The 15,986-nt window shown below is 33.2% G+C and overlaps 1 protein-coding gene across 2 annotated transcripts in view; it reads right to left on the minus strand.

Annotated features, from left to right (window-relative positions):
- Positions 1-221: 221 nt before the first annotated feature.
- Positions 222-15,986, minus strand: part of LOC136388952 (caspase-13-like) — a 36,204-nt gene continuing 20,439 nt past the window's right edge. For both annotated transcript variants that reach the window (XM_066360752.1, XM_066360751.1), the window contains exons 3-8: positions 14,820-14,926; positions 14,010-14,183; positions 8,026-8,260; positions 6,256-6,399; positions 4,742-4,848; positions 222-320 (exon numbers count right to left, since the gene is read on the minus strand). In XM_066360752.1, coding sequence (XP_066216849.1) covers positions 222-320; positions 4,742-4,848; positions 6,256-6,399; positions 8,026-8,260; positions 14,010-14,183; positions 14,820-14,926 — 866 coding nt within the window. The remainder of the gene's footprint in view (positions 321-4,741; positions 4,849-6,255; positions 6,400-8,025; positions 8,261-14,009; positions 14,184-14,819; positions 14,927-15,986) is intronic.

Raw genomic sequence — 15,986 nt, forward strand, 5'->3', positions numbered from 1 at the left:
AAAATTTTTGCACAGTCTTTTTATTATTTATGGCAGAATGACAATACCTGTTACTAGTCTATAGCCACATGACAATTTTTTAAATTTTGGTAGATATTAGAGGCAAGAATAAAACAAAAAATACTAAAAATTGTGTAGTTTATTTGGATATAAATTATCACCCCTCTGTTCCCTACTTTAATCAATATTCTGATGGCTAACATTAGCTATTGATACTAATTTTAGTTGCCTGGAAAGAGGTAAAATTCTCTGGTCATAGTTTGTCTTTCAAGTGTGGGCATCTGGGCTTTAACTGTTGGATTTTCAAATGATTGCTGAACCTGAAAATAAAAAGAAAGTTTTGAGTTCTGCTTCTTGGACAGGAACAGAGAACTCATTACACCATTTGCCAAAATGAGGATGTTTGGGAAGAAGGATGCTTGTACAAATGTCAGAGAAGAGCTATAATAGTCTTAAAATGGAATCAGTCCTTTAGTTATGCTGTCAATCCCCATTTACACCATAAACTGATATCCTAAATCAGAGCCTAAATTCACCTTTCAATAAATTCCCACCAAATACAAGACCACAATGTTATAGGCTGAATTGCGATTTCCCAAATATTGTTTTGTTTTATGCAGTCTCACAATGTCTAATTTATTTGGTGTGTTTTAGACCATTTATATTTAATATAATTATTGTTAAGGTTAGGTTAAATTTTGCAACTTTAAAACAATTTGTATTATCTGTTATTTTTCCCTTTTTTCACTTTTTCTGCTATCCCTTGGATTGAGTATCATGATTTTAGATCCTTTTGTTAAATTATTAGCTATAATTTCTAATTTTTTTATTTTTCACAATTAAAGGTTTATGATATATAACTAATGTCATAAACTCACCACAGGTGTTATTATTTTTGTTTAAACCATCAACTTTTCCCTTAATAAAGAATTGGATAAAAAAGAAGTGGTACATATATACAATGGAATACTATTCAGCCATAAGAAATGTGACATAGTGCCTTTACGACAACATTCATGGACCTTGAGAATATTATACTGAGTAAAATAAATTAATCTAAGAAAGCTAAAAACTTTACAGTTTCACACATAGGTGGGATATAAAACTGAGACTCATGGACATAGATAAAATTGAAGTGGTTACCAGGGGAAGGGGATGTAGGGACGTGGGGATTGGAAAGTGGAGGAAGGTGTAAAAAAGGGAAAATATAAAGTGACAGAAAATTATTTGACTTTGAGTGATGGATATACTGTACAACATAATTAACAGCTCAAATGCTATAGAAATGTTTGCCTGAAACCTATGTACTCTTATTGATCAATATCACCCTGTTAAATTTAATTTCCTAAATAAAATTTTAAAAAATCAAATTTTCCCTTAAAGATTATTTTTAAAAGGAATATATGTATATTTGTCCATGTAGTTACCACTTCTAGTGTTTTCATTCTTATTTGTAGATCTCTATTTTCATATGGTATCATTTTTCTTCTGCTGACTGACTTCCATTAACATATCTTGTAGTTTAGATCTGCTGGTGATGGGCTATTTCAGCCTCTGTATGGCTAAAAAGTCTTTACTTTGTCTTTCTTTATGAAAAATAATTTTATGTTTTTCTAGACTTGGAATTTTAAAATGACTTTATTTTGTCTTTCACTACTGTTGTCCAGCATGAATTGTCTCTGATAATTCATCTGCTTCATTCTTTGTTTATTTGTATTTAGCATGTCTCTTTATTCTCTTTACTTTTAGAATTATATTTTTATCAATGTTTCAGATAATTCAGGTTAATATGGATCTGTTGTATTTATTCTACTTTTTCAAAACTTCAGGTTTGCTACCTTTCTTAAACCTATAGATTTATAGATTTCATTACATTTGGAGAAAATTTGGCTATAATTTCTTCAGATATTATTTTGTTTCTTCTCCTTTGAGACATGACTTAAATATATCTTAAGTCTTTTCATTTGATTTCACAGTTCACTACTGCTTTTTCTTAATTGTATTTTTGTAGTCTGCTGTACTTTATCTTGCACAGATTCTTAAATTCATTATTTTTTACACTGTCTAATCTGCTGTTAATCCTATTCATTGTATTGTTCAGTTTACACATTTTAGTTTTTCTATCTTAAAATACACTTTACACCTTTTAGTATCTTCCATTGCTCCACTTAACTACATATTTGGACATATGGAGCACTGTTTATTGTCCATATTTGTTATTCTTATTATCTGCACCAGTTATGATTCAATTTTGATTATTCTGCTGATAGTAGGTTTTATTTTTGATTCTTTACATCTCTGATAATTTTTATTGATGTCCTATATTTTAAATTTTATATTTTCAAGTGCTAAATACTTTTGTATTTACTCTAGTACTTTGCTCTTGGATACACTATGTTACTTGGGAATAGTTTGATCTTCTTGGGTGTGGTTTTAAATCTGTTTGGAAGGATTGGAAAGAATTATTTCAGAGTTTTTTATTCCCCACAATTTAGGTAAGACTCTACTGATTAATCTGAAGGAAAATTATGATATATTTCCAGTCTGGCTGGTGGCAATAGGCAATATACCCGGTTATGCATGAGTATAATATTTTTCCCTATAATGGAAATGGTAGTTCTTTCCCCTGACTCACACATATCCATGCTGAACATACTCTGCTAAATACTTCACGAGGACCCTCTAAAGAACTCCAGAGTTCTCTCTTTGTGTAGGTCACTCTTTTTTGGTATTCCTTTCTGTGAACTCTAACCACCTTGTTCTCTTTGGACTGCCAGCTCTGTCTCTTAAACTTTGGGAATCCACCAGATTCTGTCTTGTTTCTGCCTAGCCGTGCAGTGACCTGGAAACTCAAGATAGTAAATTGATATTATTTTAGGACTCATTGTTGTTTACCATTCCTCAAGAATCAATGTTCTTCCTGGCCTAATTTCCAGTGTATTGAAAACCATTGCTTCATATAGTTTACATTTTGGTGTTTTGTTTATTAGTTTGTTTCAGACAGTAATCTAAATCTAGTCCCCCTTACATCATCTTTGCTGAAAGCAGGAGTTTCTGATCCTTAGATTTTTAACTACAAATTTTTACATCATGGTCTATGCCCTAGAGATCTTAATTTTGAAGATTTTTTTCCCCTTTATTCACCATCAAGACCTGATATCTTCAGTCCTCTGAGATTCCCATCTCAAATTCTCTTATCTTTTTAAGTATAATAGACATACTATATTATGTTAGTTTCAGGTGTACAACCTAGTGGTTAGAAATTGTATAACTAATGAAGTGCTCACCACAATAAGTTTAGTACCCTTCTGGCACCATATATATTAATAGTTTTTACAATATTAATGACTATATTCTCTATTCTGTACTAGCATCCTCTTAACTAATTTTGTGACTGGCAGTTTTGTACTTCTTAGTCTCCTCCCCTCCTATCTGGCAACTGTCTGTTTGTTTCTTGTCTCTACAGGTTTGTTTCTTTTAGTTTGGTTTATTCTGTGTTTTAGATTTCACATATTAATAAAACCACATGGTTTTTGTCTTTCTCTATATGACTTATTTTGCTTAGCATAGTATCTTGTAGGTTAATTCAAGTTGTTGCAAATGTCAAGGGCTTATTATGTTTTTTTACAGCTAAGCAAGAGTCCACTGTACATTTTTTAATTAGACTTTTTATTTCTTTCATAAGTTTTTTGCATTTGTTTGCAGAATCTCTTGGATAAGGTACTAAATGAAAAGGGAAAAGGAGGAAATGGTGTTCATATTACTGATGTTTACTTTACCTTTTTTCCATTGTTTCTCACCTTATCTGAAAATAGTTGCATATTAAAAAATATAGATTCCATAAACAGGTCATTTGTTGATGAGATTTTTGCTATTTATACCTTCTTTTAAGTTAATATTTTTAGTAAATATCAACTCATTTTCTAATAAGCCTCATTTTATTGTTGACAATATAAATTTTATAGTAATAGAGTCCACTGAAAATATGTACCACATTCTCTTTATCCAATCATCTAGCAATGGATACTTAAAACCTTACCTTGGATATTTTTCCTCATTTACCATTCCATGTTATCCTTTTCCAAAAACCAGTTAATACTTTTATGCCAGTCAAAATCACACAAATTGCTTTACTCTACCAAATTTTCACTTTACCGATGACAATATGTAACACAGAACTTTTTTGCCTATTCTCTCTCATGAAATCCTGTTATACTTTTTCTTAGAAATTGAAAATTACATATTTTAAATAATGTGGTTTTTACTACTTACATCTAATACTAGAATATTAGCTATGAAAGCAGGATTATGTCACTCTTTTATTTTTTTACTTTTTTATCTGAACTAGGCAGTTTTAGTTATTTATAAAGAAAACCAATCAGTATTAATCAAATGTATATTTTATACCAAAATGTTCTCTATATGGTATGACTATATAAGTGTATATTATTCCATACCACATTAACCTTATAGATAATATTTTTTATCACTTTCTGTATTTGACAGTCCTTCTAATCTCTTCTTTATCTTCCAAATTTTTAAAATTTTGAATACAGAATCTTAGAATGTATTATCTTTCTTTGCCTACTAGAGCTTAGTACTTTGGAAATAATTAAAAACCAAGGTATAGTACAGTATGAGTAATATTCTATCATTTGTGTGACATGCTCAGGTAGGTTATCATATACAATTTTTTTTTACTTTTATCAATAAATAGTTTAACAGATAATATGTAACTTACATTCATAAATATTTCTGTCAGGTGACAATTCCAAGAATGTTCTTGAACACAATTTATTAATTCTTTGATGAAGAGAGAACCACTTGGTTTTCTCCAGGAAACATTATCTGTACATGAAGAAAATTATATATTTTGAGTTACAGTCTTCATTCTTACAAAAAGGTCATAGATTACAAAAATCTCTAAGGAGACTTAAGCATGGAGGAGAAATAAGGACATAGATTTATGTATTTGGCTTTATATACAAAGTAACAGGATGGACACAGACTGAACCATAAAAAATCATGTAAGGGTTATAGCATCTCACATGAAAAAATAGAGTTTTGCATAGCTTTACGGTTCAAAATCTAAAACTGATATGTTTAAATTGGTTATATAAGTCATATATTATAGTAAATATTCTCTCACTCTTAACTTTTTCAAGGCTTAACAGTCTTGATGGAGCAGTTATTAAACCCACATCTGTCTATCTAAGAAGATGCTTCAATACTACACCATTAATGCCCTCTTCAGGTAACAGGACAGCCAGAAGGTAACCGGGAGGGTGCTTTCTCTTAATTAACACTGGTTGGTTCAATTCCTAGATCAGTCATGGACAGAGTCTATCTTTGTTAAGACTGCTGTGTTCTGGTATTCCAGTATCCTATTTCTGAGCACAAAATTCTTCGTTTCTGACTTTGGAATTGTCCAAATGTCTAAATAATATAGGTTCTCTATTGTTTTTGTTGGATTAGCAAAAATATACTAAACTTCATATTCAAATGGACTTGGATTTATATGTGAATACTACCAGTGTTTATTCAGGAAATTGATATAATTTTTATGAGCTTTAGTTTCCTTATTTGGGTGAATGAAGTAATAGTATCTAGCTGATAGACATGTGTTATAATAAAATATATTAAATAAGAATAAACTTTAGCTTCAGCATGTTAGAAATTCTATCTGCCTTTGTTTAGGCCTGAAAATTCTCTTTTCTTTACTATCTTATTGTCTTTTTTAAATTATATTACCTTAAATATGATGGTTATTGGAATTGATTCTCTAATACTCATTACTACCCTTAGGTTGCAATCTCACTTTACCCAGTGCTACTAATTATTTGAAGATCTTCTAACAGTATTTTATACCTACATATTTTATTTTCCAAACTAGAAAATATACTTTCTGCAAAGGAATTCACGTCTTCCTTTAAAAAAAATTCTTCAGCAGCAAAAATAATGCTATTTTGCTTAACCAATACTGCTCACTAAACCAATACTCTTGTATGCCTACTGATTGATCACTTAGAAGATATGCAAGACTAGCATCTGGGTATATATAGAATCTGAAGGAGACTGGACGACTATGGGAATCTACAAAGAAGCCTGTAAAAACTTAAATGGGCTCTTCATTCTTTATAAACGCCTTCCAAAGACTTTTAGCCTGTGTTCTTTCCTGGAATATTGAGCCAAATTACAAAGACAGGCAGGTCTTATCCCCCCCAAAAGTCTTGCTTACAAATAAAAGACACATACGTGGGGTTGAGGAGTAGAAAGCAACAAAGTCCTTCTCCACGTGGGTCTTGTGAGCACTGTCCTCCTTCAGGTCCTCTGGAGACTGTGCAGAGCTCTCTGTTGAGGCCACTGGAGAATCATTGACCCACAGCTCTCCCATATTTGCTGCAGGAACAACATCCTGCTATGTTACTCACTACTAAATCCATTTTAAAAAATCCTTGACAATTAAATAAATAAGATGCCCTTATGATTATGTTCCAATTAATTACACATGCGCACACACATACATACATACACCTAACACAATGTCATCTCTGCTTACATCTAACAGGATGTCAATAAATAGAAACTGCCATCTGGATTTGGAACATGCTTATTGATCAGAGAGAGTAATGATGTTTTAAACTGCTATTGACTATTCCTAAGTAAAGTAACCAGTAGTAAAATGACAATTCATAGTCAAGGAAAAAAATATCTGCTCTACTCAACAACAGACATAGAATTCCAAAACAATTTTTCCCTATCTTTTCCCATTACTCTTCTTTCCTTCTAAGTCATTCCCTATTTGATTAATTACATTAAACTTTAGAGTAAAATATTTATGGGAGAAGGCAAAGTCATAATTGAGGTATAATTATATATATATAATTATATATATATATATATGAGGTTAATTGAGGTATAATTTATATATATAGAATTTACTTTTTTAAAATGTATAATTTACTTTATAAATATATACGGTTTATAACTACCACTGCAATAAAAAAGAGACCTATTATCCTTCACGCTTAACAATCATTGACCTAGTTTTGTCCCTGTGCTTTTGCTTTTCTCACGCCATGTAAACAGAGTTATATAAAATGTAAACTTGGGGTCAGTCTTCTTTCACTTACTTAGCATTGTATTGCATTTTAATCCCTCACTATCGTGTGAGATACTTCTCAAGCCAGAGATCCTAAAATTTTGATTAACAATGTTGAAATCGGCCCTGGCCAGTTAGCTCAGTGGCAGAGCGTCGGCCTGGCGTGCAGGAGTCCGGGTTCGATTCCCGGCCAGGGCACACAGGAGAAGCGCCCATCTGCTTCTCCACCCCTCCCCCTCTCCTTCCTCTCTGTCTCTCTCTTCCCCTCCCACAGCCAAGGCTCCATTGGAGCAAAAGTTTGCCCGGGCCCTGAGGATGGCTCTGTGGCCTCTGCCTCAGGCGCTAGAATGGCTCTGATTGTGGCAGAGCGACGCCCCGGATAGGCAGAGCATCGCCCCCTGGTGGGCGTGCAGAGTGGATCCCCGTCAAGCGCATGCGGGAGTATGTCTGACTGCCTCCCCGTTTCCAATTTCAGAAAAATGCAAAAAAAAAAAAAAAGTTGAAATTAAAGTCATTTTTCTGCCATAATTTTAATAATTCCATGTAAAGATAATTTAGAATTAACTTTAATATCATCATCACTTGCTATGGGTCACTAAGAGCAGATGGCTTTTATATTTATTTATTTGTATATCAATTTCTCTATTGTCACTGCTGGGTATTTAAGAAGTATATTTGATATAATTACACTAAAGTGAGGCATAGTGTTATTTTCTTCTTTTTCCTTTCTGTTGAATTTATAAGGGTGACACTGGTTAACAAAATTATTTAGGTTTTAGGTACCCAATTCTATAACACATTATCTGTACACTATATTGTGTGTTTACCATCCTAAGGCACAGTATTATTTTCTAGACATAAAGCATCCAGTAATACCTTGCATGATACACACCACCCTGTCCTTTAGACCCATCAGAACTCACCACCTCTGCAGGCCTGGATGATAATGACCTTGGGTTTATCCCTAAGATGGCAGCAGTTTCGACTATTAAAAATCTGGAATATGGTGTCATAAGGTAGCACATCTGGTTTTTCATCACTATGCAGAGTCCCACACATTCTATCCAGGATGCCATGTGACATGAACACCAAGAATGTGCTGTCTGAGGACATGTGCTCTGGGCGATTGGCAAATTTCTTTAGCACTGACTCCATGGCCTGAAAAAGAATAAAGCTTTAAATATCAGATCATGATACCTACCCTTTATACCTCTGATGCTTTGAGGATTAGATAGAATAAATGTCTACTTTCTAGTACTTTACAGTGACTGATATATAAAAGATGTTCAGAAGTAGCCATTGTCACAGTAATTTTGCTGTTATTGTAAATGTCATACTTACTATAATAATTCTGACAAGTATTTCACAATATACATAATATAATACTGACCATTTTAACCATTCATAAGTACAACTCAGTGGCATGAATTACAGTCACAGTATTCTATAAACATTATAATGATCTGTTCCAAAACTTTTAAAATTTATTTATTAATTTTTTTAGAGAGAGAATATGGAGGAAGGGAAGGGAGAAAGATAGAGAGATAAACATTAATTTTTTTGTGAGTTATGCATTCATTGGTTGATTTTTGCATGTGCCCTGATCAGAGATCAAACACACAACCTTGGCATATCAGGACAATGCTCTAACCCACTGGGTTACATTGCCAGAGCCCGAAAACATTTTCCCTATCCCCAATTAAATAATTACTCTTCCTCATCCTCATCTCACAATCCTGGGTGATTTATTCTAATTTCTTTTTCTATGAATTTGCATATTCTAGGCACATCAGATTATATAACATGGAGTTATATAATATTTGTCCTTCTATATCTAATATTTCAATTAATATGATTTAAGCCCCATTCGTATATCAAAATTTCATTCCTTTTTATGGCTAAATAATACTTTATTTTAAGTATATGGTATTTTGGGTCATTTCTACCTTTTAGCTGTTGTGATTAATGCTGCTATGAACAATGGTGTACAAATATCTTTTCAAATCCCTGCTCTCAATTCTTTTGGATATATACCTAAAAGTATATATTGATGGCCATAGAGTAGTATAACATTTTGAGAAACTATTAAACTCTTTTCTACACTGCTGTACCACTTTACATTACTACCACCAATTTCACCACATTCTTGCCAACATTTGTTATTATGTGTGTTTCTAATAGCCTACTTGGTAAGTGTGGAGTGGTATCTCATTTTTTTTTTACTTGAATTTTTCTAATAGCCAATGATATTGAGCATCTTTCATGTCCTTATCAGCCATTTGTATATGTTTTTGGAGAAATGACTATTCAAGTCCTTTGCTTAATTTTGAATTGAGTTGTTTGTATTTTTGTTGTTGCTGAGTTTTAGAAGGCTTTATTTACTCTGAATATAAGTCCCTTACCAGATATAAGATATATAACCATTTTGTCCCACTCAATGGATTATCTTTTTACTTTATTGATTGTATTCTTCAAGACACAAAAGTTCTTAATTTGATGAACTCCACTTTATCTACATTTTTCTTTTATTGCCTGCTCTTTTGGTGATATTGCATAAAGTTGTTTACAAATCTGATGTCATGAAGATGTCCTCCAATGTTTTTATAAGGAGTTTAGCATTTTAACTCTTAAATTTAGATGTTTGATTCATTTTGTGTTCATTTTATATTTGATGTAAGGTAAGGGTCCAACTTTATCTATTTGCATATGTATATCCAGTTTTCCTAGCACCATTTGTTGAAAGACTGTTCATTCCATTTTACTAGTCTTGGTACCTTTGTCAAAAATCAATTAACCATATATATGAGAGTTTATTTCTAGATGATCCATTATATTCCATTGATTTATATGTCTGTCCCTATACAAGTATGATATTATTTTAATTACTGTATCTTTGTATTACATTTCAAAGTTAAGCAGTATAAATTATCCTCTGTTTTATTCTTTTTCAAAATAGCTTTGGCTATTTGAGTTTCCTTGAAATTTCATATGATTTGAGGATTGGCTTTTCTACTACAAAGAAATGGTTGTTGGAATTTTGATAGAGGTTATGTTGCATCTATAAATCACTTTGGGTAATATTGACATCCTAACAAGATTATTATGAAAATGAGTTCTATTTTCACTTATTTAGCTCTTTCTTAATTTCTTTCATAAAATGTTTTATAATTTTCAGTGTACCTCTTTTTTAAAAAAATTATTCCTAAGTATATAATTATTTTAAGTGCTATTATAAACAAAATTGCTTTTCCAGTTTTATTTTCATATATTGATTATGGACCTATAAAAAAACATACTAATTTTTATGTAAGTTGATCTTGCACCCTGTAAATTTGCTGAATTTGTTTATTAGTTCTAATAGATTTCTTGATAATTCTCTGTATGATTATCTATATGAAGATTACATTATCTGTGAATGAGATCATTTTACCTCTTAACTTACAATTTGGATATTTATTTATTTGTTTGTTTGTTTTTTAGTGTCTCTGTCAAGAACTTCTATTATAATGTTGAATAGCAGCAGTGAAAGCAGTTACCCTAATAGTTTTCTTCATCTTAGTGGGAAAGATTTTAGCTTTTCTTCATGAAGTATGATGTTTGTTGTGAGTTTTTTATAAATACCTTTAACATGCTGAGTAATTTTCTTTTTTATTCTTATTTTTCTGAAAGTTTTTAACATGAAAGAATTTGGGATTTTGTCATAGGTAATTTTATGTATCAGTTGAGATTATCATGTGTTTTTTGCCATTTCCTTCTATTAATGTGATGTATTATGCTGATTGATTTTCTAATGTTGAAACATCCTTACATTATTGGAAAAAATCCTACTTGGTCAGAGTGAATGTCTTTTTTAATATTCCAGTCAATATTATTTTGTTGAGAATTTTTACCCTGTAATATATTTTCTGTGATGTCTTTATCTAGTTTTAGTATCAAAGTAAATCTAGCCTTATAGAATATATTAAAAACTGTTTTTTAATATTCTTCAATTTTTAAAAAGAGTTTGAGAAAGAGCAATGTTAATTTTTCTTTAAATGTTTCTTAGAATTTATCACTGAAGACATTTGGTCCAATATTTATTTATTTTTTTAAATTTATTTATTTATTCATTTTAGAGTGGAGAGACAGAGAGAGAGAGATGGGTAGGGGAAGAGCAGGAAGCACGAACTCCTATATGTGCCTTGACCAGGCAAGTCCAGGGTTTTGAATTGGTGACCTCAGCCTTCCAGGTCGACACTTTTTCCACTGCACCACCACAGGTCAGGCCAATATTTATTTTTGTGAGGATTTTGATAGAATTTTAATCTCATTATTAGTGTACATTATTTAAGAATTTCTATACCTTCATGATTTAGTTTTATTAGACTGTACCTTTCTTATTTAAATACTTTATTGAATTTATTGGTGTGACATTGGTTAACAAAATCATGTATGTTTCAGGTATACAGCTCGGTAACACATCATCTGTATATTGTATTGTGTTTTCAGCCCCAAGAGTAAAGTCTTCTTCTATCCTCATTTATGCCCTTTATTCTCTTCTGCTGCCCCTCATTCCCCTTTATCTCCTGTAATCCCTGTATAGTTGGCTCTGTGTATAAGGGTTTTATTTTATTTTTGCTTAATCCTTTCATCTTTTTCACCCAGCCCCCATAACCCCTTTCTCTTTCCCTTCTAACAGCTGTCAGTATGTTTTCTGCTTTAAGAATTTGTTTACTTTATCTAAATTATTCATTTGTTGGTGTTAATAATTATTCATAGTACAAACTCTCTTAAAATCTTATTTATCTCTATATAAGTACAAAGTAAATTAATATCCCCACTTTCATTTGTGATTTTACTTATTCGAATCTTTTTTTCTTTGGTTTTTTTTTTTTTTTTTTGTCAGTTTAGCTAATGGTTTAGTATTTCTGTTGATTTCTATTTTTTTTAAGAACTAAGTATTAATTTTTTATTGATTTTCCTCACTTGCTTTTTTGTTTCTGTTCATAATTTTTCTCTTTATTGATATTCTTATTTTGTTTATGTATCTTATTCTTGTTTTTGCCAATGTCTTCCTTAAACTTTTTGAGTATACTTATTTGTCTAAAGGTTTTGTCTAATAAATCTGCCATCTCGACTTTCTCATATAATGTTTTTTTCTTTTATTTTGTTCCTTTGAATGACCTGTGCTTTTCTGCTTCTTTGTGTGCCTTATGAGTTCTTGTTAAAGTGGGATATTTTAATTTTATAATATCTTTAGAAGTCTGTTTCTCCTCTTACCTTAGAGTTTGCAGTTTATTGTTTATTATTTCTATTATTATTATTATGTATCTCTGTGTCAGAGACTAGCCTGAGGTAAAAAACTTGGTCATCTCAAATATTTTTTGAATATCTGAGCATAGATAATAGCTTTCTAAATCCTCTAATATTCACAGTTGTTTTGAATGTCAAAAAGAAACCAATCGATATAGCTCCTTTAAATCATAAAGAAGTACCTTTGGGAACTAAAACAATGGTATTCAACTTCTGTGCCCACCATGGAACAATCTAGAGCATCAATGCAGTCAGGACAAAGGGCCCTGCTATTTGGGGAGAAGTTCCTTATTGCCCATGCTGGACCCATCAGGTGGCACCATAAATGTGGCTGGTAGTCCCCACAGCTGCCTGCCACAAGCTGGGGAGTGAGCAATAGGCAGGCATCATTGTATTTATAATTAACTGACTGAAACTAGCATCAATTTATTAGCTCAAATGACCCCTGCAAACTTTAAATATTCAATAAATTCTGGATTCCAAAAAAGTTCTATTAAACCATTTCTATCAGTACATTTGTTGCAGTGATGGATTTCTGGCACTTCCTACTGCTCTGCCTCCCTGATGTCACTCTGCGGTATTGGTTATTTTTACTTGCTATCCATAGAGCCAGTTGTTGCTCTTATCATGCCTGTTTTACTGCTGTCTGGATCATATACCAGTAGAACTTTCTTGTCAACAAGTTTTGTTTTGCCAATAGGAGGCCCTAGCAGGAGGTTTGAGGAAATTGAAGAGTAGTAGAAAAGAGCAGTCAGAACACTCCACATGCACACATACCCCGGCGTTGCCACAATTCTATTGACAGCTATGTCTTCTATAATTACAGTGCCTTGTGAATAATCCCTGTCTCTAGCTGTTTACTACATCAGCACATTCTGGAACAAAGTATGTGTACATATGTGTATGTGTGTGTGTGTAATTCTTACATAAAGTAAAGTGAGCAGTTTTTGGTTTAATAATAATAAAATCACTAGAATTATAATAATATCATTGTGGCTGAAATATACATACACATGCACACACATATGTATGTGTTTATATGTGCATGTATATACACCACTCAAAGGAGGCATAAAGAATTATAGAAACCACCTTTAACTTTTTTTTTTTTTCTGTATTTTTCTGAAGCCGGAAACGGGGAGAGACAGTCAGACAGACTCCCGCATGCACCCGACCGGGATCCACCCGGCATGCGACGCTCTGCCCACCGGGGACTATGCTCTGCCCCTCAGGGGCATCGCTCTGTTGCGACCAGAGCCACTCTAGCGCCTGGGGCAGAGACCGGGGAGCCATCCCCAGCGCCCGGGTCATCTTTGCTCCAGTGGAGCCTCGGCTGCAGGAGGGGAAGAGAGAGACAGAGAGGAAGAAGAGGGGGAGGGGTGGAGAAGCAGATGGGCGCTTCTCCTGTGTGCCCTGGCCAGGAATCGAACCCGGGACTTCTGCACGCCAGGCCGACGCTCTACCACTGAGCTAACCGGCCAGGGCCACCTTTAACTTTTTAAAGTTTAAGAAAGCAAGGTCCAGAGAAGTTAAATGGCCCCAAATTACAAAGCTAGTCATTTGAGGTATATGGGCATGTAGGTTTATATGTACTACCCAGGGGAGAGATGCTTACACTGGCTGTGAGATTCTCTTCCACGTGCACACTGTAGTCCAGGTCCCCAAGCAATCCCTTCATGTTAGTGATGTCATGGTTGGACCCATTACGCCTTGGGAGTTGGTCAAACTCTGTGTTACAGATGATGAGGGCCAGACGTGTGCGGTCCCCCTTCTCTCTTATTGGATAAATCTGCAGAATAAAGACAAGTGAGATGCATTACAATTTTTTTCTCATATTCACAAGGTAGTCAGTTATATGCTCAAGGATATGATAGCTATTTGTTTGTCTGATAACTTTTGCCAGAAGTATTTTTTTACTCTCTATAACTATGGATAGGAGATGAAGTTTCTGAAAGAAAGCAGTGAGAAATGATTTAGGGTATGATTTAAAAAGTGAAATACCAGAGTAGTGAACAAGAACAGCTATAGGCTTTCATATTCAATGGTTTTGTGGAGTGCACTAGAATATTTTCTCCAAATATTTTGAACAAAACTTATTTAATATTTAAGATCCATTTCAAATATTTTGAACATTAAAGCCATTCTCCTGCTACTTCAGTCTACATTGATTATAACTAAACCTTCATGCCTCTTGCACAGACATTGTTTTTCTACAGTATATATAAGTATACATGTTTTAGCCCCTATATATAATGCATTGCAACATTATCGACTCATTAATGCTTATCTAACTCTTTTAGTAGAATGAAATTACCTATTTATAATTATTTATTAGTTATTATAGTGCCGTAAGACATCACTGAAAAAGATAATCTAGGGATATTTCCACTTCACTTTGCCCCTATTTCTGCATTGATCTTCTTACCCTTCCAGCCTTCATTTTGCAAATTTCCAGGAATTTTTCACGAGGACAAAGCTTTAGTTGACCTTTGGATTCTGTGGATGCAGACTCTGTTCTTCTAACAAGAACTTCTGTACAAATTTTAAAACACATGGTATAATTAGGATCATAATATCTGGTAAATGACTCTCATATTGGGCCGCCTGCCCTATGTCACCCTAGAAACCATTACAGAAAAGGGCACTCATTGTTTTGAAAGATGGAAGGATACTTTAAAGAAGACAGCGCAGCTTGTAAAAGTTATAATTTTGTTCATCATTTTGTTTACAGAGAAATTATGGACAGGCAAAAGAGACAGCTGCTATGTGGGAAAACTTATTTAATTATAAGATCTACCCAAGATGCAGAATTGCATGCATGTGCTTATTTAGGGAAGTTTAAAAGGAAAGAGGTCTAATAAGTTTCTTCTAATCTATTTTTCTCTCATGTTTCTGCTTTTTAATAAATGATACCACTATTCACTTATTTGCCCATGATGAAAACCTGGAGGCCTTCCTTGATTCCACTATTTTCCTTACCCTATACCCATTTCATTGCCCAGATCCATTCCATCAGTGTATTATTTTGTTAACTCTACCACCCAAATATATCCTATACTTTAGTTCTCACATCCCCATTGATACCTTTCTGTTCCCAACACCAACATACTCCCATATAGATCACTAAAATAGCCTGAAAACTACCATTCCAGTCTGCTCTTATTCCATTCTACTGTCCAAATAGTGACCAGAATGGCATTTTATAAAGGTACATTGGCATTTTTCTCTTTTTTCAGTTCTGAGGCTCATTCATTGTACTTTCTTTAGCCCAATGCCTTCAAGAACAAAAATTTTGTAAAAATACCAATATAATCATCCTCCAGAATAAAATAAATCAATCATAGACATCATCAGAGAGCTTTACAATACCTTTTCTGAGGAGACATTTGAAATGTCAGAGATTTCTCTGTCCTTACAATTAACTTTCCATTCTGGAAAATTACATTGGCACTGAAAGAAACACTCCAATGACTTTTCACCATAGTTAAAATAATATCCATGTGGTTTTAACATGCCATTTGAGGATCTATATCAGGGGTCCCCAAACTACAGCCCGTGGGCCGCATGCGGCCCCCTGAGGCCATTTATCCGG

The sequence above is a fragment of the Saccopteryx leptura genome, chromosome 1 (genome assembly GCF_036850995.1).
Source record: "Saccopteryx leptura isolate mSacLep1 chromosome 1, mSacLep1_pri_phased_curated, whole genome shotgun sequence".
Taxonomy (NCBI): Eukaryota; Metazoa; Chordata; class Mammalia; order Chiroptera; family Emballonuridae; genus Saccopteryx; species Saccopteryx leptura.